Source organism: Nanorana parkeri, unplaced genomic scaffold (genome assembly GCF_000935625.1).
Source record: "Nanorana parkeri isolate BGI_ZX_2015 unplaced genomic scaffold, ASM93562v1 scaffold608, whole genome shotgun sequence".
NCBI classification, from domain to species: Eukaryota; Metazoa; Chordata; class Amphibia; order Anura; family Dicroglossidae; genus Nanorana; species Nanorana parkeri.
This window is the reverse complement of record NW_017306876.1, coordinates 770,622-796,206: the sequence shown is the minus strand read 5'-3', so window position 1 is coordinate 796,206 and position 25,585 is coordinate 770,622. Positions and strand designations below refer to the sequence as shown.

General features: G+C 39.6%; 1 protein-coding gene across 2 annotated transcripts in view; it reads right to left on the bottom strand.

Annotated features, from left to right (window-relative positions):
* Positions 1-25,585, bottom strand: part of DSCAML1 (DS cell adhesion molecule like 1) — a 262,572-nt gene that overhangs the window by 38,261 nt on the left and 198,726 nt on the right. For both annotated transcript variants that reach the window (XM_018562869.1, XM_018562871.1), the window contains exons 8-14: positions 17,187-17,459; positions 12,611-12,889; positions 10,148-10,267; positions 9,699-9,875; positions 1,038-1,237; positions 836-932; positions 628-756 (exon numbers count right to left, since the gene is read on the bottom strand). In XM_018562869.1, coding sequence (XP_018418371.1) covers positions 628-756; positions 836-932; positions 1,038-1,237; positions 9,699-9,875; positions 10,148-10,267; positions 12,611-12,889; positions 17,187-17,459 — 1,275 coding nt within the window. The remainder of the gene's footprint in view (positions 1-627; positions 757-835; positions 933-1,037; positions 1,238-9,698; positions 9,876-10,147; positions 10,268-12,610; positions 12,890-17,186; positions 17,460-25,585) is intronic.

The following is a 25,585-nucleotide window of genomic DNA, read 5'->3' as shown; positions in this document are numbered from 1 at the left end:
GGCAGGGGAAAGTCCTTTAGACTTCCAGTACTTCTTTTCTGAGATGTAATTTAACTAAATATAGCGATCCCCTTAGGAAGTAGATGTCGGAAAATGTGAAAAGTTGTCTCAAACCAAACCATGTGCTTTAGGAACACTCAACTTTCACCATGCTCACAAATCAATATGGCACCATGACATTCTATGTATGGTCCACTTCCTTAGACCACAGATAATTGGCTCTAAAATAATAGGACCCCCTGGCTGTGTTTGCCGGACACGCCAAAATCTCACTTCTCACTCGTTATGACACCTATGATTTATATTTTTATCTGAAGCTACATCTGTATCACAATTCCTTTCTGCAATAAGAATGACTGCAAATGAGGTGGGTAAGAATGACAGATAATGTACTAAATCCAGAGATTATTTTAATGAGACACTATTTCTTCAGGCACAGTGAACGAAGACTTGAGTTAAGATGAGTGTATTTATACGTGGAACACAACCAATCACTCAAATAGCCTGAATCTGGATTTTTACAGGCCTGTAATAGAATTTCTCACATATGAGAATCTGGGTTTGAGAAATTGGTGATTAGGGATGAGCTAATAATTTCCACAATTAAAAAACACACACATCCTCTACCTGACTTGTTTTTGTACTCAATGTCAAAGGCAGTTATAATGCTGTTTCCATCAAATCTTTGTGTCCATCGCAGATTCATACTACGAGCTTTCACTTCTCGGACTTCCAGTTCAGGTGGGTCTGGGGGCTCTGCCGGGATGAAAAGACTTATTGTTAGTAAGCACTCGACCTAAACAGCATATAAGTAGGTCATCATCTCTCTCTATACCTTGAACAGTGAGTTGGATGAGACCCCTATCTTCTCCATATGAATTGATAGCATGGCAGGAAAAGAACACAGAGTCTCCACGTTCAGCTGGCTTGAGCTATAGAAGACAAAAAAAAAGAGTTACAAGAGGATTCATTCTCCTCTGTGGTGAACTTTCAGAATTGGCAGTTGCTCTGGCTTTTTCCTGCACCACGATTCTCACCGTCAGGGTTGAGATAACCTCATCTCCGCTGTCCTTTGTGGCGATCACGTAGCGCACGTTCCTGTCTGGATCTATTACCGTGTCTCCCTTTTCCCAGCGGATAATGATGGGGCGCTCTCCCCGTGCTGTACAGTTCAGGCCTTTGGTTTGACCTTTGATTGCAATGGTTGTGTTGGGGTGAGAGGTGATAGTTGCAGGAACTGGAGGATTTAAAAAAAACCAAAACAACCCAGAATGAGCACGTAAAATGAAAAGCAGAAACACACTGACTTTTGAATATATTTTATATGCAGTACACAGCCTGCCAATATCATGAACAATACACTGCAGACCCCACAGTGTTCTGCAGAGAATCCTGCCTAATTCTACACATGCTCTTGACAATAGAGACTCGGCCTCATCTGAATTTCTATGCATACTGTTTTGCACAGTAAAAGCGTTAACTGCTCAGCACATCAGATGTGCATGGGCTTGTAATGTACGCATTCTGGGCTCTCTCCACCTGGGGGCACTGCCCCCCTCCCTTCACTAATATTACAGACTCAGGTCGCACTGCAGAAGCAGACGGAGGCCGCAGGCAGCTTTCGCTGCGCTTGTAAAGCCGTCTCAAGCAAAGTGGCAGAGAGACACGCTCCACATCATTTCAATTTGTAGTACAGCAGAAAAAGAGAGGGTGAAGGATTGAAATAGAAGGGTGAACTTGCTTAAAGAAGACAGTTCATGTTTATGATCAGTAAGACCCCAATCCAGAAGGACTATTTTCTTAATGACTTTGTTACCGTCAATGTATGAACTTTCCGACAGCCATTTTTTTTAACCTAAGTTCCTAAAGTGACTAGAAACTCAGCAAAGGACGATGTTCATCTATATTTGGTTCTGCATTAAATTACTTAAAAACTAGCGCAAGGTCACATTACCTGCAGCAGCTCTGAACTGTGGTAATGTCAGCAAAGTCTTATTTCCGTTTGACTAAAGTCTGCTGACATCAGCACTCCGGGGTAATGCTGCCGCAGTGTTAGGTCACTTGATTTGAAAGCGGAGGGCCTGGCGATGTCTTTGTTTTACCTGACAGATACATGTATGCCCATTTTAATGCAACCCAGATTGTGTCTCTCTAAAGCAAACCTACAATGAGAATTTATGTTCACTTTAAAGCTTCTTTAAAACTTATATTACAGCATATCTAAACCCCAAAACAAACATTTTATATATTGCAGCTTACCATGTATTAGTTGTGGTGGCTGCATAAGATTTTTTCTTTTAAGCCTTTTATTTAGTTTACTTCCAATTGGTGATCTGGTCAGCAACACAATAACTCTGTTAAGGTGGCTACACTCACTTTTTCACTCTATCTATGGAAAAGCAACGTAGCCACACTTGGACAGCAACATTTTCAACCTGTGCAGAGGGTAGTGTTAGATGAACTAGTAGGTTTAAAAGGACTTTACATAAGTGATTTGCAAATTAAAGCTTAAAGTGACACTAAACTCAGAGATAAAAAAAATCTTACAAATGCATTCAAGTACCCTGTTAAGAATGTATCTTATTTGTGCATTACTCAGCTGTAGATCCTCAAATCATCTCTGAATTGGTACTGACACTATCCTTCCTTCTGGAGGAAGGCTACTTTGGTTCCCCATGGTCCCTGTGTGTGTTGTAAAATAGCCACCACTCCAAGCTCGCTCCCATAATGGACTACAATCTCACATTTAGTTTATTGATTTGTAGGGATGCACCAATACCAGTTTTTCAGTATTGAGTACGAGTACCTATATTCTTTTTTTGGAACTCTCCGATACCGAATACCAATACCGGAAGTCCTATTAAGTAAGCGAGGTGGCATGTAATGACTTGCCGCCCACCTTCCTGATTAGCCAGGAAGCCAGACAGTGTGTAATGACTCGCAGCCCAGCTTCCTGATTAGCCGGGAGGCTGTCTCCATGCTCCCTCATCACCAGGTGATGAGGAAGCATGGAGGTGGCTTTCTGCACAATCAGAAAGCTGGGGGGTAGGTAATGACTTGCCGCCTGGCTTCCGGATTGACCAGCTTCCCAACCAATCACAAGTCATTACTTGCCACCCAGCTTCCTGATTGTCCAGGAAGCCGACTCCATGCTCCCTCGTCACCAAGTGTACTACCGTGTTTCCCCGAAAATAAGACACTGTCTTATTTTTTTTTCCACGAAATAAGACACTAGGTCTTATTTTCGGGGGATGTCTTACATGGCTGGGGGAGGACTGGACGAGGTCCCGGAAGGATATTTTTGGGGTAGGTCTTATATTACAGAAATCCCTGAAGATAGTGCTAGGTCTTATTTTCGGGGTAGGTCTTACTTTCGGGGAAACACGGTAGTATCGGTATCGGTGCTGCATCCCTACTGATTTGTTTTGAGATTGTAGTCCATACCAAGAGGAAGCTTGGAGCAGTGTGTTATAACACACACAGGGACCATGGCAAACAAAAATAGCCAGAAGGCTCCAGAAGGAAGGACAGTGTCAGCACCAATCCAGAGATGATTTGAGGATCTACAGCTGAGTGATACCCAAATATGATACATTTTTAATAGTTAAGGTACTTGAATGCATTTTTAAGATTTCATTCCTGAGTTTAGTCTCATTTTAACTACAGCTAAAGATTTTTAAAGAGTCACAGAAATAGGTTTTCTTCCTTTTCGGATAACGTTTTAACTTAAGGAATAAAAGCTGACCATTGTAATCACCCCTGTCAGTGTAAAATGGTTTATTTCAACCCTCTAACTCTCACTTTTGCTGGACAGTTTGGTCTGTTAAAAGGAAGTTGAATAGACTTACTGGCTGGATCAACAGGTAATAAAACTATGTTATGGGGATAGGTGGCTTGCTATTGACAGACTGCATCATATATTTTTTATTTTGCCGTTAATTCCACTTAAAACTTGTAATACACCTATTAAACCCAGTTACTCCTTAGACTGTCTTTGCTGATCATCCATACCTTTCTACCTTCACACATTTCATGGCTTAAATTATTGAGACTTTTTTCTCATACACTTATATTTTTATGTCACACTTAGAGATCAGTTGTCCAGCCAACTCCTATTTTCCAACCAATCTTTCTTAGTGCAACATGTTCACTATTACTACCAGACCTCTTCTCTGTTAGTGCACTGGCATCTTCTCTCATAGACTAGGCATGGCCACCTCAAAGAGAGGTGTTACACCACTCCCACAATTCTGACATTGCCCAGAAAGGCCAAAATTCTGGTCCCAGTAAAAAGAGATGCTGGAGCTCCTATTATCAGGATTGCAGAGCTCAGATTTCAGTCAGCTGATGCGACAACTCTCTTCTTTGGTTCTAGAAGTTTACTGTAGATGAATATATTAGTTGTCCTACCATACTCAAAAAGCTGGACCATACTACAGCTTGTCCCTCTTGCTCATTTTGGTGGTCAATGTTTCAAAGGCTTCTGGAATAATGAGACTTAGGAGTTGCCCAGTGACACAGAATATAAAGTTTTGTCAATTCTAAATGTTAAAGAAAACAAACTGAAATAGTTGCTTTGTCATGTTTTTAATAGCAACAATTGTTTGGAAAGTCAGCTATACCTTTAGAAGGTAAAAACAATAAATATCTATACATGAAATAAAACAAAATACAACAGGGATTTCTTCTAAACTAAAGTTGTGTCATACAAATTTTAATGCGAAAAATCTTGTCAGAACATTCAAAAATGCCATCAGAGACTTGACAAATTTTGTTGAAATTTTATTTAGTTGTAATTTTATTCTATTTTGGAATGAATGGAGTTTTACGAAAATCACATTCACTGTTAGAATTTTGTTTGTTTGAGTAAAATTTCCATTCTACGGTCAAAAACAATCATCGACTTTACCCCATTAACTATTAGGGAATCAAATTAATGTTTTGAAAATTTCTACTGGTGTATGACCAGCTTAAAAAAAGCTAAGAATAACTGGTCTGAACTATAAAAGCTTATGCAAAAGCAATTAAAGAACAGCTGAAAAGGCATAAACACATCATTTTAGATGGTCAATCTCCCCACACTGAGGGTAGCATTTAAACCCCAGAATAATTTCCCCTCATCCCAATATATGTTCTGGTATTTTCCCTTATTAAGTTTAATTTTTGTTGTCTACTTCATACCTATATTTTTATTTTCCAAGTTTTAATTATTATGAAATAAGAAAAAAAAGGAAAAAAATGCATTTTCCTTTAATTGTTTTCCAGGTTAATTTTTTTTTTACATTTGCACAGCCCTTATATTTACCCCAAAATACAATCAACAAAGCCTTCTGATGAAAAGAATATCATGTTAGTGAATAATCAACTTTTGATGTAAGATAGTGGAATAGAAAAGCACGTAAAGTTCACTTTTTAATTTAGGAGAGCTCTTTCCCTTTTTAGTTTTACATAGGGATTAAGATAAGTTCAAGTTGGACAGAAGTTAGTATAATGAGGACATTTTCACTGCTTTTAACAGAAAGCCTAAAATGCTTTGGAGTCTCTCTATAGTAAAAGTACACACAAATTCACTAAAGGGAAACTCAAAAGGTTAATGCATATGCAAACCGTAACTATGGACTTCACTTATGTGCTCCTGTTTGATCTGTTAGATACGCTATAAAGAAGAACATTTTGTTATATCTATTTGATAAGTGCAAAAAAAACCTGTTGATTTTGTCAAAAAAGAGCTGTCCTGTGCCTTTCTAGTTTTTATCTTGAACAACAAAATTACCCTTTATTCTATACAGATCTGAGAGTGGGAGTGGTTGAGTAGTTTAGCAAAAGACAATGGGAGGACCACACCATAAAAGTGTTTGCTGTCAACTCACAACAGAGCATAAGGTGTTTTGTAGCATTTTTTCTGCCCTAAAAATGCTCATAAAATATGCCCCAAGGCAATCCCATTCATTTCTATGGCCCTGTTCACATCTGAGCATTTTGTCGCAATAAGCAAAAGACCTGTCGCTGGAAAAAGTATGTGAGATTTTTTTTTGTGGCATATTACAGCTTGTTTTGACCCTATTGACTGAATAGGAAACAATTTAAAACTTTGCTGTGTTTTTGCATGCGTTTTACGCACGTTTGCTCATTAACATCAATGAGCTACAATCAGCTCACAAAAATGATTTATGCGCATAAAAACGTGCATCAAAAACGTGTAAATACGCGCAAAAAACGGTGTCGTCTAGGTGTGAACAGAGACTAAGAGCTGAGTGCCTTTCTGGCAGATGTACTGCATATGTCTTTTTCATTTTGCCTTGAAATATGATTTAAATAAATTCAGCTTAGGCAACTTCCTGCCTGAAAAAGACGTTGCAGCTTTTATAACAAATTTACTTTATTAAGGGCTTAAGAGTGTAGTTGTTGGAGGAAACCAGGTAAGCTCTTGTGGAGTACTTGCACACACATTGCCATATATCACAACTGTCATGTACAGTAAGCCTATGCATTGCCCGATATCTTGGATGATTCAGTTCCAGCACCCGCACTGCACAGATTCTATGCCTGTTAGCTAAAGCACACTATACACAGTGTTCCTCATCAATTTCAAGAAGTGAGCATGTTTTTACTTATTTCCATTGTGGTTTATGCATCTGGTGTACTCTTACAACTGTGATTAATGGTTCATGCACTGAATGGTGTGAGGAAGGTATGTCAAACCAATGTTATTCAGGGCCACGTGTGGCCTTCATACTCTTTTCCAGCAGCTCATTGAGGCTACTCATATAATTTTGCAGTTGAACACTTCAAAATATTTTGTATCTTTATCTGAGCTAAATGTTTTGCAGATGGCAGCAACCTAATATACAAAACCACAGTGCTTTTTAAAGTGTAAAGTTTTATAATGGGCTTGATAATCCTAAAAGTGCTGTAGTATGTTGTGCACATAGCAACTGCTCCCCTTGGTAGACCAAGTTTGGCTGCTTACCGTACTGTTACTGACACAAAGCATTGTAGCGCAATAAAAATCTTTTGGAGATGTTCTCAACCCAGAAGCTGACCTAGACACACTAGCTGACTTGGCAATTATAAGGCAAATGTGTGTCAGTGAGGATAAATGTAGTTAAGCATCTGGAATCCAGAAATATTGCAGAAGCATACAATCTAAGTAAAATAAATGATGAAAAATGATTGGAGAACTCCTGTAGATCCGACCTAGACTCAACAGCATCTGCCAGCAGTCTTTAGTTTCAAGAGCTGAGATACTTTCTTTTTTTGAAAAAGAAGCACAGACTAAAAGAGAAAGTGTGCCCCGATACAAAGCAAGAGTAGCCTAGTCTTGTTCAGATGGTACAGTTTTCAGAATCAGTTTACAAAAAGAATGTCCTAGAAACAGTGCAGAGAAAAGCACATACTTAAAAAAGGACACGTGGAAATATGATCACCTTATATAAATGGGACATTTTAAAAAGAACAACTGACTATCAGCTTCTATACCCCCATCATCTGACCATTAACTCCCATGTGCCCGTTCCCTCACCATCAGCTGCTATTCCCTTATCTCTACATCATCAGCTGCTATTCCCTTATCTCTACATCATCAACTCCAATTCTTTTATCCTTTCATCATCTGCTTCAATTACCATATTAACTGTCCATCAGCTCCCTTGCCCCATCCCCTGACCATCAGCTCTTGCTTCTTCCCACTGAAGGAAATATATGCACGTGATAACACCTACAGGTGAAACTCAAATAATTAGAATATCGTGCAAAGTTCATTTATTTCACTAATGCAACTTAAAAGGTGAAACTAATATATGAGATAGACTCATTACATGCAAAGCAAGATAATTCAAGCCGTGATTTGTCATAATTGTGATGATTATGGCTTACAGCTCATGAAAACCCCAAGAACCCCAAATCCACAACCTCAAAAAAGTAGATTATTACATGCAATCAATAAAACAAGGATTGTACATAGAACAATATCGGACCTCTGAAAAGTACAAGCATGCATATGTACTCAGTACTTGGTTTGGGCCCCTTTTGCAGCGCTTACTGCAATTGCTTTTGCACGATATTCTAATTATTCGAGTTTCACCTGTATTTGTTACATGTTCTCATTCACATAGCATAGCTTATAAAATATATTTAAAACATGTTGCTTACATATTCCTTGCTCGATTCGGATTTTTAAAACTTATTTTTAGATATGCTGTGTGAGTAGGAACACTTAACAAACATATAATGGAATTTTCTCAAATTTCTCCACAAAAGTGGAAATACAGTTTAAGCCACATTACAGGTTTTACAGATACTAAAAATACTTATGTTCTTAATTTGCATATATGTTTATGTTTTATAAATAACAACTTGCATGGCTGGTATTGTTACCAAACTATTAATATAAATAATTCTGTTTTTTCCTTCAAAGTAATCCCTGGTATATCCTGCAGGGAGTGAGAAGACTGAATTTCTCAGAAATATTTTGTAGCATTAACAATGCTAAAAAAAATACTAATGGCCAGTGCCTGAGTTTATTAATATAATATATTTCTAATGCATGTGTTTTAGAACATTTTTGACAGTTATCGGTACCTACTTTTAGATCCCATAACATTCATTTAGATGGCAATTTAAAGCAACCCTGTCGCTATACAAAACTTACTAAGTCAATTCATACCTGTGTGAAAACTCATCTTTCCTGGTGCCTGCATCATCAAACACTGCTCCAGTCCTGAGTAATCTTCATGTGACGTCCACATGGAAACTGCCACTTCTGGGACTGGCAATTGCCTGGGTCCCTGACACTTCTCACTGGTTCTTCCTGCTGACCTTGATGCATTACAGGATACAGCGGTGATGCAGAGGTCAGCAGACAGGACCCAGGCAATTAATACTCCCGGAAGTGTTAATTTCCACGGTAACTTAAGCAGAACATTTGTCAGGATTGGAGTAATGTTAAGCAACAGGTAGCAGGAAAGGTGAGTATTTGCAGTCTCCTTTAACACGTATGGTTTGGTTCTGTGTCTTTTGTACAGGAACAGAGTCACTTTAAAGTAGAATTGTTCTTTGCCCTTGTAGGGTAAAGCAACAGGTTTGCTTACATGTTCAGCTCTCCAGCAACATCAGCTATTGCATGGACCAGGACATCACAGAACAGAGTAAGAATTATTACAGAACCCTCTTCACTATCCCCCATATAAAAAAATCCTTTTCCTTTTATTCCCCACTCTCCCTTCCTCCTCCTCGTGTTCTACCTCTATAATCTTTTCACCATTTGTCTTTCCTATTTCTACAGGTCTTGCCTACCTATGTAAATTTACTGATCATATTTGTGCAATCATTCCTACTTTTATCTTCTACATTATAAAAAGGAAAAATGCTCTAAAAGGAAAAAACCCTTTAGTACCACCTTCTATTATATCATTACTAAAGAATATAACTTCTTCATTTGGGAATTTTATTACTGTCTTATCTAATTGTATATTGTAATTAGTGAATGGAAATACAGCTGTTACTGGTAGTTTGCAATTCTTATATTTGTACTTTAAGTCCTAATGGTTATTTTGTATACCATTATCTGCAAACCGCATGGTTTCTACTACATCTAAATAAAGATTTATAATAAACAGTCATTAATCCATTAAAATGCATCCCAGTAGATTAAAAATAGCTGAGGCCAAAAAACAGAGACCTATTTTTATTGTGCTTACTTTTAACAGTGAGGAACATAGACTTGCTGATATCGGTGCCCACTCCATTGCTGGCCTGGCAGAGGTAGTATCCAATGTCCTCTTCCAGGACATGACGTATTAGCAGTGAACTGTTGGGCAGAATCTGGATTCGACCTGTGAGAGGCACAGGGTGGTACTGCTGAGGATTTACACTACCTAGGGAGACAGAAATGAACAGACACTTGATATGCATAAAACGAGATGGGCACCACCACATGTCTGGAGCTTAAATTTAATGATTTGTGACAAAGGAAGCGCTGCAACAGTAGAATAATACTGCAGTTCTTTCACAGATAGAAGGTATATGAGACGACGCATGTCATCACTGATACATGGAACAGCAGAACAGTTTGTATTCAGAAGCATGGCTCTGTTAAAGCTCATACATAATTTTAAGATGGGCACAGCTGTTACATCAATGCACTCACCTTTGGCATGCTTCCATACCACCTTTGGTGGTGGATAACCATCGACGGAACAATTCAGGACTCCAGCCTTGCCATAAATCCCATCTTGATTGTTAGGCTGCACAACGAATCTGGGGGGCACTGTGACAAAAAGGAAAAGATCAGCATCCATTTTACTGCAGATCTCAATAACAGGTTATTTAGAATGCATTTCATTACGGCTGCGCGTTCAAACCGCAGAACATTTTTCTTTGAAATTGTCATGAAAGCAAAGCATTCATTTCCCTCACAGGATCTTATACCACTGCAATATTTACTATAACAATAATATAGACAGATGCAGAAATTTCTAGATTTGCATATTACTGAAACACAAACACATGAATGAAGATATTGCAAAGCCCTGCTCAATGAGCAACTTTGCAAGGATTATGCAGAGACTTGCAGCTCTTTTCTATAATCATGCAGATATCATGCAAATGTCTGCACTTTTCTCATGGTTTTAGTTTTACTGCACTTGCAACAATATAGTTGAGTACTGTCTGAGATACTTTTTGCATTGCACTACCACTTAGATTTAGATGAAGAAGGTAGTGACCTCACGCACGTGACCGGGCATCACATTTGTTTGCATTTTGCCACAAGTCAGCCCATCATTTCAATGGACTGCCCCATGTGGGATAAACATGGCAAAGAAGCTCATGCAGCAACGCGTGGGCAAGGACGTGCGGTTTACCGTATGCGTTTGGGATGCCATTATCAAGTAATGGCACTGCAATTGTGTCAGGCATTTTTACCACGTTGCACAAACGCGCACATTCACACACAAGGTAAGTGTGAACTGGGACTACCAAGCCTGAAACCCAACAAAGCACCTTGCTCTTCTGGTCAAGTGAAACCCCCAGTTCACTAGAGTACTGCACCTTACTTCCTTCAAACACAGAGCAATGCACCTCTCCCATTAGACTTTGTGGACTGAGTATTGCACCTTATTGTGTCCCTGCACTCTGTCAAAATCTTTGCTGTTATGAACCTGTATTTTGTACCTGATCTGTCCTGTATTTATTCTGAGCAACACAGGCCACCGAATATTTATCTGTATGTGTTTCTACTCATTATATATTCATGATTACATCAACATGCAGCACTGAATCACAAGCTCATTACATATTCATGCTTACATCAACAGACAGCATTAAAAACTCATTAAATCCACAGTGCCCATTAACCTGTTAGAAGCTGCCTCTTAGAAGCCTAGCTTCTAAGCATGAGGGTATATTAACCCTTTATGTCAGAAAGCTGTTTCAGTTATTCCTCTTTAGATTTCCTTGTCTTTATGACACCTAAAATACTTTTTATAGAAAATTACAATACCCTGTTAGAGTTTATATGAATGAAAAATATTATTTGTTTTTTTAGGCCATTGGGTTGTATAATAAAAATATATTTTAATCTGTGAACACTGTTATGGTAGCACTAAACTAAAAACATTTACTAAAGCAAGGTAGTATAGCAACATAAACATTCTAAATGTGAAACCTCGAGGTAACAGGAAAACAGCATACAAGCTAGCAAGACTAGTGTAAGCTTTATAAATGCCAATTCCAAGTGCCAAACAAGGCCAAAAGAGCATTTGTGAAGTTAGGTATCATTGCGGAACCAGAAGACCTGGCTTGCAACTGGCATACCAATTCCTCCTAAAAGTTTTCAATAAGGTTGAGGTCAAGGCTCTGTGTAGGCCACTCACACCAAACTCAACAAGGCATGTTGTTATGTTCCTGGCTTTGTGCACAGGGTCACATTATGCTAGGAAAGAAAAGTGTCTTCCCCAAACTGTTGCCACGAGGCTGGGCAAACACAATTGTCTAAAATGTCTATGCATGCTGTAGCATTCACAGTACCCTTCACTGGAAACACCTGAACCCAGTCGTTTAGAGAGGTGTTCACATACTAATGACCATAAAGGATAAGTCAGGTGACCACAATTTGTTTGGCCACATAGTGTATATTTGGCAGCTCACACGTACTAGATACTAGTGATCCATTTTCCCTGTAATTAAGTTATCTAGAAATAAATCAGTTAGTGAGCAATATCTACAAGCATGTATCAATGAATCACTAAATCAGCAGAGGCAACTGTAATTAACTTAACCTATGCAGCTTTATTTTGTTAATGGCCACAAAATATATACAGATATCTACAATGTTTTGGGGTGTTCACAGCAAGCGGAAGTGTAACTAGTAAGGGGGATTATATTCAAAGCAAAATCCAGTTAAAGAGTGCGCACACGAAGTAGAACTCAAGGAAAGACAATCACTCCTAAACACTTATGAATGTAAACTTGTAATATGGGTTTGACCATCATGGACTGATGACTGAAACTCAATAAACTCAACAAGCAAGTATGTGCATCTTATTAGCAGCCAACATCTCACATACAGTATATATAACTTATTACATACACTCTGGTCGCTTCTACTTACCTCGCACAATAAGCTGCCTTTCCCGGCTTACTGTGGCTGCATCATTACTTGCTATACAAGTGTAGTTTCCATTGTGCTTGAGAGACACACTGGAGATCTGCAAGGAGCTCATGAATTCCTTGGTCTCGACGGTGATGCCAGATCCAGAGACAATAACTTGTCCATCCTTGCGCCAAGTAATGCGAATTGGCATATCTCCCGATGACACCACACATGGGATATACAGTAGCTGTCCAATGGAGGCAGGGGGAAACTCAAATGGCTGAATAAGCGGGGGCACTGGAATATAGAAAACAAAGAAGATGACATTGTAAAACTTTAAGTCGTCAGACAGATCTCTATATATAACTTTATGTGTTGAATGCTAATAATAAGGTACATGTCTGGTCATGTTGATCTTTTTATACTGATCCTTTGTATAGTACAAAATAGTGATGAATGGTTTGAAAGAAAAAAGACTCCACTGTGTATTATATAGAAGGAACTATATACAGTATATACCATTCCCATGGATCTTGTTTGTTCAAAGCGGAACTTGCAAGTGAGGTCTGCTTATTTACTTTGCCCCCACCTATGGCAAAGATCTGCAAAGAAAACCTGTAGGGACAAAGAGGTAATATACTTACCTTGCCCATTGTTTGCAAATTGCAAGGAGTGACATCATGCCCCTTCCGACGAGATCCAATGGAATGACGAGTAGCCCAAATCTTTCAAGATGAAGCGTTAGCACAAAGTAGGCGAATGTTCTCGTGGGAGTTAGATAAATCATTATTTCCCACAATCTTGCTGGGAGACGCATTACATCACTCAGTGGAAGCTCAGGAAGGTAAGGAAATCATATTTAATAACTTTTGTATTTAGTGTAATGTTGTGGCATAGGGAAGGGATGAAAAAGCAAAAAATAAGAACTTGCATTTTTAATGCAAGGTTCCCTTTAAGTCATTTGTTGTAGAATCTATAGATGTACTTTGCCCATCAAGGGCAAAGCATAAGGTTTAACTAAATGCTGAATTCACCAGCTGTGCATATTTCCCTTTGCTTCTCGCTGCTCTGTTTGGCCACCAGAAGCCATGAAAGGAAGCTATGGACTCTTTCTTGCCCCATATGATAGCAATGGGTGCTTAAAGGAGAATTATGAGGCGAGTGATTTTCACTCAGCCTGATAATCTGAGCCGACCTGTGACAATGAAACTGTCACAGGTCGGCTCAGTAGACCAGGAAGTGAGCGAACACATACCGTCGCTCACTCACTTCTCGATCTATCCGTCCAGGGAGCCGTGACTGTCACTCACGGCTCCCTGCAGGGATTCCCCCCTCCCCTGTCCGATCCTCCAGCGCTGAGTGGCGGAACGCATGGGGGAGGGGGCGGGTACAGCTGGCTCTGCCTCTAGATAGGCAGAGCCGGCTGTCACTCACGTAGCTGGGTGGATCCAGACAGCATTGTACAGCAATTTCAGTTTCTTAATATGTGAGTTATGTGCTTTAATTTCCAACTGCAACTCTACATATTCTTGCAGTTCAAATTCCAATTGTACTATATACCTATGCAAAATTGTTTTTGTTGAAAAAAGATTCCAGACTAGAGATGAACAATTTGCTTTTAAGATTTCCTGAGGTCAAGCAGAATAACATAGTTCAGCTGAGGAGCACCACAGAGTGAATAATGTGCTAAGAGAGCAGGATGACCAAGCTATGCAGAAAGATCAGATGCAGGAGGCAAATCACTCCAATAGTAATAATATCTGTAGAAAAAATGGAGAGAAGAAATAAGAAAAGTAGGAGGAACCTAGGGAGGACCTTATGATACATTGATGTTGGAAGGAGAACAAGAAATAGTATCTATAGAGGTTGCAGCAGCCCGATGTTCTGCAACTTAGATTAAGTTTTTCGGGGAATATGTTTATCCTTTTTTGTTTGATGGTCACACATTTTGGGAGGTCCAAGGGCCCGGCCCTCTGGGTAGAAGGTGCCGATGTGGTAATCAGCTGTGGGAAGAAAAGCTCCCCTCAAAAAAAAAAACACAGGGCATCTCTTCTTAGAGTTATTTTTTGGGGATTTCTTTGAACCTGGTTGGATGCAAATGGCCATTAAATCAGGAAAAACATAGGTCACCTGAAGGGAGGGTGAAAAGTCTGCACATCTAAAAAGAAGTAGATAGGGACTGTTCTTGGTGGCCAGATTGAAATATGAATGTAACATGACATGTTGCTTATGTAATCATATAGATAAATGTGTTGAAGCGTGTGGTCTTTATGTTTGGTCCTGTAATTCCTAGAATGAGATCCTAATAGGTTGGACTTGATGGACTAATGTCTTTATTCAACCTCAAATACTATGTAACTATAAGTGCAGTACATGCACACCACTGAGCATAGGCACGAGAGAAGCTGTGCAGACATACACACAGGGAGCTGTGCACAATCTCAGTCTACCTCTCACACACAGTTCTATTCATTAGGAAAGATCTCTCCCCGGGTGCTTCTGAATAATTGATGCACTGGAGCAGCTTTTAAGTCTTCAGCAGATCTGGGAGACCACTACGGATGTATTATTTTTTAAAAGCCAACAAACACAGCAAGCAGGGGATCTGAGTAAAGGGCAGGGCCTTAATGCGCTGTGTTTACACAGTAGGTCCCTGTGCTGGGGCTTGTCAGAGAAACAGATCAGGGATAAAGAGGAGGCGGTAGAGGAGGGCACACCATGAAAGATGAAATAAGTGTACTGTGGGACCATATATAGCCATATGATCTGTGTGGAGCAGCGTCATTACACATAGGACTTTAGAAATGATTACATGATATTAAAGTATGGTGAAGAAAGTGCTGTATTCATCTACCCCAGTAAGCTAAAGAGCAAAAAAAATTCCTTGTACTGAACTAACCAGACTACTTCAAATAAAGTATTTTATTAAGGAAGTATATTTTATCATGTACAGTAAACAGTTGAATACTGCATGTGATACTTATTTAATTTGTACTAACTGTATCATTTTTCTAGACAGGCTTTCTAAGATTCCTCACCTTCTTCTGAATTGCTTTGACCAGGAGAAGAGAGCGGATTTCTTATAAGCTTGTCCTGAAAAGTGAACTGATTCTGCATTTTTCTGGAACATACCCCAACACACCCGTGTGGTGTAGACAGGCCACATAGAAAACAATTGATCAATGCAAATCAATGGACATTGTCTGAACGAGCCCTGAAGTACAAAAACCATACAGTACGCAACTGTTTTATTTAATAGGAAAAAAATTGAAAATTATTAAGATGATGAGAAATGACTCAATAGTTTCCTGAGAGACTCCAGGATCTGTAGGTGTTCAAGAAATAACAGACAGGAGAACCTATTTTAAGTGTACCTGTCATGATAAAAGAATTGGAGATGCCATTGCAGACTTGCCATCCTTTTCCCTGTCTTGATATCTCATATACACATGATCATTCTGTCAGTGACACACCAGTTAGTGAAGAAAATATAAGGATGGCATCCTTGAAAAATGCATATTCTAGAACATGACCTGAATGAAACTCAGTTATTTTATCCTGGCATATTCTTTCCTAGTCTAGCTTTCTGAGACCATCTCTATTGAAGCCATGGTCTCTGGGCTGTACAACAAACCAGTGGTTTTTGATGCAGTTGGCTCCTGGGGCATACATACATTATTTGCATGGTTACTGCCCTTAAATGAGAAAAAAAAAAACTTTCAATTTTTTCATGCAACTACCTTCTGTTTTGAAACAGCTCTACTTTGCGTCATATTGTTATAATGGAGGGAGTTTTAGTTCCTTTAAGCCCATTTAACCTGTCTGGAAACACATTTTATAGGTTACTGTAAGAATACTTGAGGATCTCTTGATGTGTATGAAATAATGGTTGGAGGAGCCTCTTTAATGAAAACCTGTTGTCAGGCTATGGGCACTGAAATGATTACACATGGTTTAAAAAATGGTTGGAGAAACCTCTTTAAAGAGAACTTGTACCTGGGCTATGGACATTCAAATAGTTAATTTTAACAAACAGTAAATGAGCTTTAAAACAAGGCCTCACCCACCTTTGTAGTTGCTGGGACTGTAGAGCAATTCATACTAAAAGATCACAGTAGCACTGAAGTATGTCTAGTCATTCTCTCAACAGCTCAGCCTACCTTACCTCCACCTTCCAGCAGTGATGTGGCAGCATTCCAGCCTTCTAATCGCTAATATAAACCCAAGCTAAAGAGCTCTGGGAGAGGGGAAACAGGGTGAGCTGAGTTGTTGAAAAGTTAAAGTTTCAATCATTTTAAGTTTTTTTTACAGCTTGTTATGAATAATTTAATTCTTGAATGATTACAGTCTGGCCCCATTTGCACTTCAAGGTGTATTTTTTTTTTTAAATATTGGAAATTCAATCATAATGCAGGAGCAAACTTTTTTCAGGAGATGTCAGAACTCATAAACAAATGATGTGTAAACGCTGAAGAACTTATGAAAAAGGAAGTATGCTGAATATTTTTACATACAAGTATTTGTATTCATATCATTTGTCAGTTTAAATGCTGTCAGTAATTAATTCATGAAATGAACCCCTGTCCCCTCTGACCTTTGACTGTGATGTGGACACTCTGGCTGATAGAAAGCTGGGGCTGTATTAGGACACTGCAGAGATATTCTCCTTCATCCATGCCCTTCTGGACATCACTTAGCATCAGGGTTCCATTCTCAAAAACAACCTGTCTATGGTTATCAGGCAACAGCAAAGAATCTTTGTACCAGCTGATAAAGTAGTAAGGGTACCCAATCACTCGGCAATGAATGAAGCTGTCTCTTCCAGCCACTGCTGTTAGATTCTTCATGGGCCGAATACTAGGAGGTCCTATAGTGGGTTCAAACAATGTACATTAGGTGGACACAAATCAGTAATGCATATCATAGTTAGGGGCAAGAGACAGTAACAACCCAACATCATCCCAATTAACAGGTGTCTAGGGACAGGACAAGACAATCTAGAGGAGAAGTCAAAGGAAGTAATGTGGTGTGTGAAGGACATAAATGGTTTAGATAGCATAATAAAATAAGACACTCATTAAAGAAATGAAGTAAGAATGAGTGGAACAAATTTTACATCTGGAATGATTTGTTTGAAGAACACAGAAAAATTTCAATGCACAAATTAAAAAAATCAAAAATTTACCTTTGACAGGCCATGATGCGTAAATGTGTCAAATTGCAGAGTGAATATTGCCTAAGGCTTGACTGTAAAAGCTGTGTCTACTAACCAATCACTAAAGTCCATATTTTATGAAAGGATTATGAGAACAAAAAATGTGTGTTTCTGTAATCAATAAAGTAGTAACTATTTACTTCCCAAAGCATGTAAATCGTGATGAAAAGAATATACCACCTGGAGCTCAGGCCTTCATAGGGGGTTAACTTTTTTATATGATTGGGGATGAGTCACCCACATCAAATAACATGATGAAGGGGTCACCTCTCCCAAACCTTTGTACTGTTGCTGTGCAATCAAAAAAAGGGGAGCCCCCCCCAAGAAGGGTTGAGCACAAGATATTATATTATTTGGAACTTGCAAAAAGTGTAAACTAAGAGCCATCTACATTCCACTGTTAGAGCTCTTATGAACTTGCTTACTGCTGGTTTCAGTGTATCACCATTATCTTGTTCAAATTCTGCCCTGTTCCTACTCACATCATACTAAAAATGAACCTCTACTTTAACTCCTCCCCAGCTTCAAATATTCAACTTCTCTTCACGTCCCTGTCACTCTAGGCAGCTGCCAGGAGCATGGATAGGAAGTCCTGTGTAAATCCCAAGACACAGGCTGGAGCTTAGGTAGAGCTGAGGACTCTCTCTACACCAATATGTAACAGTGCTGGGCCAGTCACCAATCACAAGCAGTGTCACATGGGATTAAAGGAGAACTATGACATGAGTGATTTCCACTCACCTCATAGTTCTAAGCCGACCTGTGACAATGAGACTGTCACAGGTCAGCTCAGTAGATCGGGAGGTGAGAGAACACATACCGGGTTCCCTCACCTCTCGATCCTGTCACGGCTCTCTGCCATGACAGGGGGAGGGGCTGGATTCCCCTCTCCCCGCTCCGATCTGCCAGCGCTGACTGGTGGAACGGACGGGGGAGGGGGCGGGTACAGCTGGCTCTGCCTCTAGATAGGCAGAGCCAGCTGTCACTCACGCAGCTGGGCGGATCCCGTCATCTAAGTCGGGATCCGCTCCAGGTGCGGCGTCTCAGTATACCGCGAGCTGTAGCTTGCGGTATACTGAGCTTAGGGTAACGGGAGGACGCTAGTTTGTGTCCTCCCGTTACCCCAAGGAGAACTATGGGGAAAAACACTGACCCCATAGTTCTCCTTTAAGGTAAGAGAGTCATGTGCTCATTTAGGTATTTCTCTTCACTTTCAGTAGCCAAAAAAGAGCAACCATTACATGTAAATGGGTTATTACAGCCGTATATAAACATATTGGTTGCTTTAATATAAAGAACGACTGAAGCCCTAAGGAAGTACTATGAAGGACATGGTAGAAATTTGCAACTCAGTCTGTTTTGCTAAGATGCTTCCTTGTAACAGCAATGTGTTACCTTAATGTAAATCTTTATCAAAATGGTGGCAAGTTTATGAATAGGTGCACATTTTGCAATAATTTTGTGCAAATCATGAAATCTTAGGGTTTTTGGTTGCTCTTTAAAATGTTTGCATTGAACGTTAGCCGATATATATGACTGTAATTGTCATGTATGCTAAAATATCAAATCTGCATACGAATGCAGGAAAAGTATTCCCCATCTACGTAGAATTACTCCTAGGATTTCTAAGCCTGGCCAACACTCTGATACATGTACAATTAATGAAACGGATCCCAGAAGACTCCCGCTAAATCAAAAGTGCTAATCCAAAGCACTGCAAATACAACAGCGGGATCGCAGCCAATACCTGGACACGTTTTGCAACAAAAAGTGCTTACTCATCAGGCTCATGCTAAAATATAGTTTGTACTGATAACATTTCTGAAAAACAATCAATGATTTTCCAAGTTTAAAAATTATTCTGAATGATTTCTTTCATTTTATTAGTGGTCATCAATTGTTTTTGTACCTAAAATACTGCAAAGTTGTTCATTTTCATAGAATATTATAATAATATTCTTTGAATAGTAACAAAATCTTCCCTAAATCTGTCAATCTATATTTGCCAACTAATCAAAAAACAAAAGGTATTTCCCACCACCAAGTTCTCAGTACTTCCAGGCCCTTTGACAAAGGCTGGGAAAATTATGATTACCTTTTTTTTTTAAATGAATGATGATGGGCTGGCACCTACACCCCTGGGATACAGGGATGAGGGTTTTTGAATTTAGGGGATTTATAAGGTGGGGTTATTTTGTACTTTTATTTAACAGTACCCTATCACATTAAAACATACTTTGACCATATTAAAGCCTATATAGCAGCTGCAACTTCTGTAACCCCTTTAATATAGTGCTGTAGTGATTTCACATAGACCAAAACCCAAACGTTTTTGGATAATCATAAACCACTTGAAGACCAGGGTGTTACACCCCCTTCCTGCCCTGGCCATTTTTCAGTATTCAGCGCTGCATTAATTTGACTGACATTTATTCCGTCATGCAACGCTGTACTGAAATTAAGTTTATACCATTTTTTGGGGACAGATAGAGCTTTCTTTCGGTGTTTTTTTATTTTTTACTATATAACAGTAAAGTACCTTAAATTTTGAAAACAAACCTGTTTCCCCATAAAATGTTATGAAACATTTATTATCACCCCAATTTTTTGGTAAAATATAAAATAATGGGGTCACATCAGGTAAGTAGATAACAAACATGTCAAGCTTTAAAATTGCGCGGGCCTGCGAAATCGCAGAAAATGACCACACCCAAAATTGGCCACAGGCGACGCTTTAAAAGTTTTTATACCGCTCATCAGTTTAGTGTTATCAGTGATTGATGGCCCTAAAATTATTGCTCTCATTCCGACGTTCGCGGCGATATGTAACATGTTGTTATGGAAATTCGCTTGGTTCAACGCAACAATGTGCAGCACAATAGACGGAATCGTTTTTCCACGTAGGCGCACCCGACACATGTTTGCTTGTGTATGTGGTGGTGGGGGGCTGGGGGGTACGGGGGACTTACAAAAATGTTTGTGTTATTGTAAAAAAAAATTATTTGTGACAATTTTTATGCTTTCATTTTTTTTAAACTTTCTTTTTTCACACAACTTTATTGCTATCACATAGAGGGCTGAGAAGCCCCTATGTGATAGCATATTCCAATAACAATGGCCCTAAAATTAGACATCAGGGGTCTCTAAGTCCCCAAATGTCACCTAGGGACCCCCAGAGAAGCTGATGAAGCAGAGATCTGCTTCAGCAGCTTCTCACATGCATCTGTAGCTTGAGAGTGACACCTAATGCAGAAGTGATGTAATATAGATCACTTCCAGCATTTGGGGACCAGAGAGGAGGTCAAAGGGAGATTGTGTACTGATCTCCCTTTGATCTCCTGTGAGAGTCGCCGTGCAGCAGCAGCGACGGCGGGGGGCGCACACCCGCACCTAATACAACCGATCAGGCAACTCTAGAGACGCCCGATCGCTTGAATGTAAACAGCCATCGCTGGCTGTTTACATTTCTGATAGTTTCTCCACTCGTGTGCGCGCTGGGTACTGAGCCTCCCGCTCCCTCCCGCTGCTATAAGGCTCCCGTCCGGCCGTTCAGGAACGGCCAATGGACAGGAGGTGGTTAAAGTGACACAAAACTAAGAAGTTAAATCTTATAAATACATTTAAGTACCTTAACTATTAACAAAAATGTATCTTATGTGTATATCACTTGGCTGTAGAGCCTCAAATCATCTCTGAATTGGTGCTGACACTGTCCTTCCTTCTGGAGGGTGGCTACTTTTGTTCCACACGGTCCCTGCGTGTGTTGTAAAGTAGTCACCACTCCAAGCTCGCTCCCGTGATAGACTACAATCTCACTACAAATTAGTAAACTAAACATGAGATTGTAGTCCATTACAGGAGCGAGCTTGGAGCGTTGGCTACTTTACAACACACACATAGGGCCATGGGGGACAAAAGTAGCCACCCTCCAGAAGGAAGGACAGTGTCAGCATGAAGTCAGAGATAATTTGAGGATCTACAGCTGAGTGATACACAAACAAGATAGTTTTTTGATAATAGGGTACTTGAATGCATTTCAAAGATTAAGTTTAGTGTCACTTTAATTTTTATAGCATAAGCTAAGTGATGAGTGCATCTACTACAAAATGGCAAATCGGGGTTGCCACATCAAACATCACTTAGCCAAACGACTTTACTTGACCTATGTTAAAGTTTGGTAAATACAGTGTAGCAAAGGTTTTACAGGGATTCACCTCTCAATTGATTGGTCTCAGAAGCATCTCAAACTGATACCCAAAGCCCGTTGACACTGGTCCTAAAACAATGGGATTTCCAAGCTAAGTTCAGTTTAGTATGTTAAACATGTGAAAAGAAGCCTAGAGCTCCACCTGCTGGTTGTAAATGTAAGAACTGTTCATATGCAGTATTTCATGCTTAAATCGACATAAGGCGAAAACGCTTTTAAATGTATTTGAAATAAGAAAAAAATATATATACAAAATGCCTTATATTCCCTTTCGACTGTCATACGTAATACATGATTTTTGGTACATTATGTTTAACTGTCCAATCAAAATCTTACTGTGTATGGCCAGTATAAAAGCAGCATTTTCCGCTCTGGTAGCAAGCAAACATCCACTAGAAACAAAAGGTTGTTATGAATATTTATCAAACAATGAATTTTACTGGCATCATTTCAAAGCTCCAGCACATACACACAACAAACTGGCACTGAAACAGATTTCTGATAATAATCACTAGGCTGTAGGTGTTCTAGTTTCCATGTATTGTTAAATGGGTGCTTCTCTGAATGAGGTTACAACTGTATTTGACAACAACGGGTTAGTGTACCTAGGGCTTGTAGAAAAACCGTATGGAGTTTAACCTGATCATTGCTGGAAAGTGATTACACAATCAGCAGAGGAAGCAGAAAAATTGCCTTTAAAAGAGATTGTTGTAAATACTATAACATGTTAAGTGTCCAATAAACAATAGTCTTTGTTTCTATCGCCACACAAATGCTGCATCTTATAATATTTAATTAATGCCATAGCAAACATCATCATTAATAAGGGTCACTAAACAAGGCTAAAGAAATGAGAGCGAGGACAAGCAGAAATAAGGCAGAGTTTATTTCTCCCAGGACTGGAGATGTTTTATAGATCAATGCAAGCCTTTACTTGTACCTACAAGTCTAAATAATGCCTAGCCTGGCACTGAAAAAGGCATAGTGAACATAAATTAAACTGGTTCTTTCGGTAACTTTATATGTTTGTAGGCATAAATATTGTGACACATCACAAAGCACAACAGTATAATTTATAGTGATATAGCAAGTCACAAGGTAATAGGCAGCAATAGGGAGCTGGCTGGCTGCCACTCCGGTCCCTGAAGCCTGCCTCTTGAGGGAGAGAGAGGCTCCAAGGACCAGTCTAAGAACAAGCTGGCAAGTAAGATTGGGTGGGTATAACTTTTTTATTTTTGACCCGAGGCAAAAACGAGCACCTAACTCTTGCAGTGTCGGGGTAGTCCCACTGCAATGGTTAAAGACATTTTTGGCCAAAGTTCTGTGTTAACAAAGATGGCTGCACCCTTCTGGAGAGAACACATGAACGCATTGTAAGGGGAGCACTGTGATCTCTGGGAGAGGTAATAAATACCTGAAAGTGTTGCATCTGCATATTGCCTAGCATGCATGTGCTTACTGCGTGTGTATGAGCAAAAAACTATCCCTCATTTGAAACCAAATCCTTCTGTCTCCTACTCAGCTGTCCCTCTTTTTGGTCTGATATACAGATATATATGAACAGGTTCAATTCAACTACTAAAAGTGTTATTCTGCTCTAAAACCTTTATCTTATCTTCTAATTATCTTGTTTGCTATTTTGAAAAGCCAGTATAAAGGAAAAGTAATGGTGAACCAAAACAATTCTGGTTTTAACCCATCATTCTTGGCATATTTCTTAATGGGCCACAAAACTGGGGGGATGGGTGTCTATTGCCTATATACATTGTGCTGGAAGGTACCCCTCTTTCTAATCTCAGAAAGTTGGCAGGTGTGATATGTGAACATATTGTATAGTAAAATATACATATGGATCGTGCCAGAAACTCTCCTGGACTTGTATAGGGAGACAACGCTGACGGTGCAATCCATAGGTCACCCTTGCATCCACTATTCAGGCCTGCACAATAGAATAAAACACAGCTATCAAAGCCAACTACCTTCCCCCACTGGAAGAGCTAACAAATATGAGCCCAGCATCCCAGCAAACAGACAATTTAGAAAATACTTTTGGGCTGGAGAAAATCAATGCAGAAGTTGAAAATGCACCATTTGGACTTTGATCTGAGGTAGGCAGGAGGAAGAAGCGGCATGTCCTGGAAGCAGGCTGGGAGCTGCAGGTATGAGGAGCAGTACGTGTGCAGGGAAAGGGACCAAGCGCATCCCATAGATCCTGCACAGCCCACCTGAGAGTCTCTCTGCAGGGTCTATGGTGGGCTGTGCAAGGTCTATGGTGGGTTGTGCAGGGTCTTTGGCAGTTTCAGCCTGAGCCCACCAGAGATCCTTTCCAGCCCACCTGAGACCCTAGGCTTTCCTGCAACGCTAATAGTGCAACCTCTCTGAAGCTGTATCCAGCGACTGACAGATTACTCAAAATGACTTCAACAGGAAGGCATGGGACAAATTTAGATGGGGGGGGGGAGTGGTGAGTTTCGTCTTCCTAGGGCAGCACGAAAACCTTAATACACCGCTGAGGGGGGAGGGGAGGGTGGAGTGCGGAACTGGACAGTGTGCAATTCCTTCAGGGGTTCAGATTAGAATGCAGCTTGTTTTGCAAATACCCCCTCTAACCATAAGAAATAGCACTGCAAAAGTATAACACATGCCTCTATGCAGTTATAATATGAGTACCTGTTTAACATGATTGTCAGTTGCATATACATTTATTTATTACAAATGTATTCAAAAAATGCAAATGATTATGCTTGTAAGCACAAGGGTCAAAAAAGGTAAACATCCTTAAATATGTCTTTGTTTTTAAAGATTTTCTGTAATTACACCTTTGTTGGGTATAAGCTTTGTGTTGACCTATACATAGATTTCCATTGTTTGAAGATCCTCAACTGTGCTTTCCCAACACATTTGCTGTGCATAACTTGAAAAAAGACATGTCCATTGAATTTAAAAGAAAATTCACACATATTGTAAAAGGAAAGCAAACATGCCTTATAAATTGTGTTCCAATTTGCTCTAAGGCTTGCTTCATACCTATCTAATGCATTGAGATAATGGATCTGCATTGCAGCACACCACAGTCCAAGGTTGTGTGATTCGCTGCATTGTCAAGAAAGGTCAGGTCTGGTATTAGGTGCACTATGGTATAAAGGTGAGCCCACAGTTCAACAAAGTGCACCTCAAAGGTGTAAAGGGGAATAGGGGTTATAGTTCAACAATAATCCCCAAAGGAAATTTCCTTTATTTCTATTCTATGATGAATATTAGTAGTTATTGATATTTCTTGGTTTTAGAAACACTTCTAGTTCTTTTTATGCAATCAACTGAGTCAGCTAGAGTGAGTTCCTAAAGAGAACTATACTATATTTCCATAGCTCTCTCAGTAAAATAACCCTTCTTGTGTGTGGAGGGTAGAAATATCTCCTTCAGTCAAGAAGAGTGTTTGCATTTCTTTTATGTAGAGAAGTAATCGCCCATACACCAAGGTTCAATGCATCAATTTGTCCTTTTATTGACGTCAGATACACATGGCACCACAAGCATAAAGCAACATTTCGGAAACCTAACATGGTTCCTT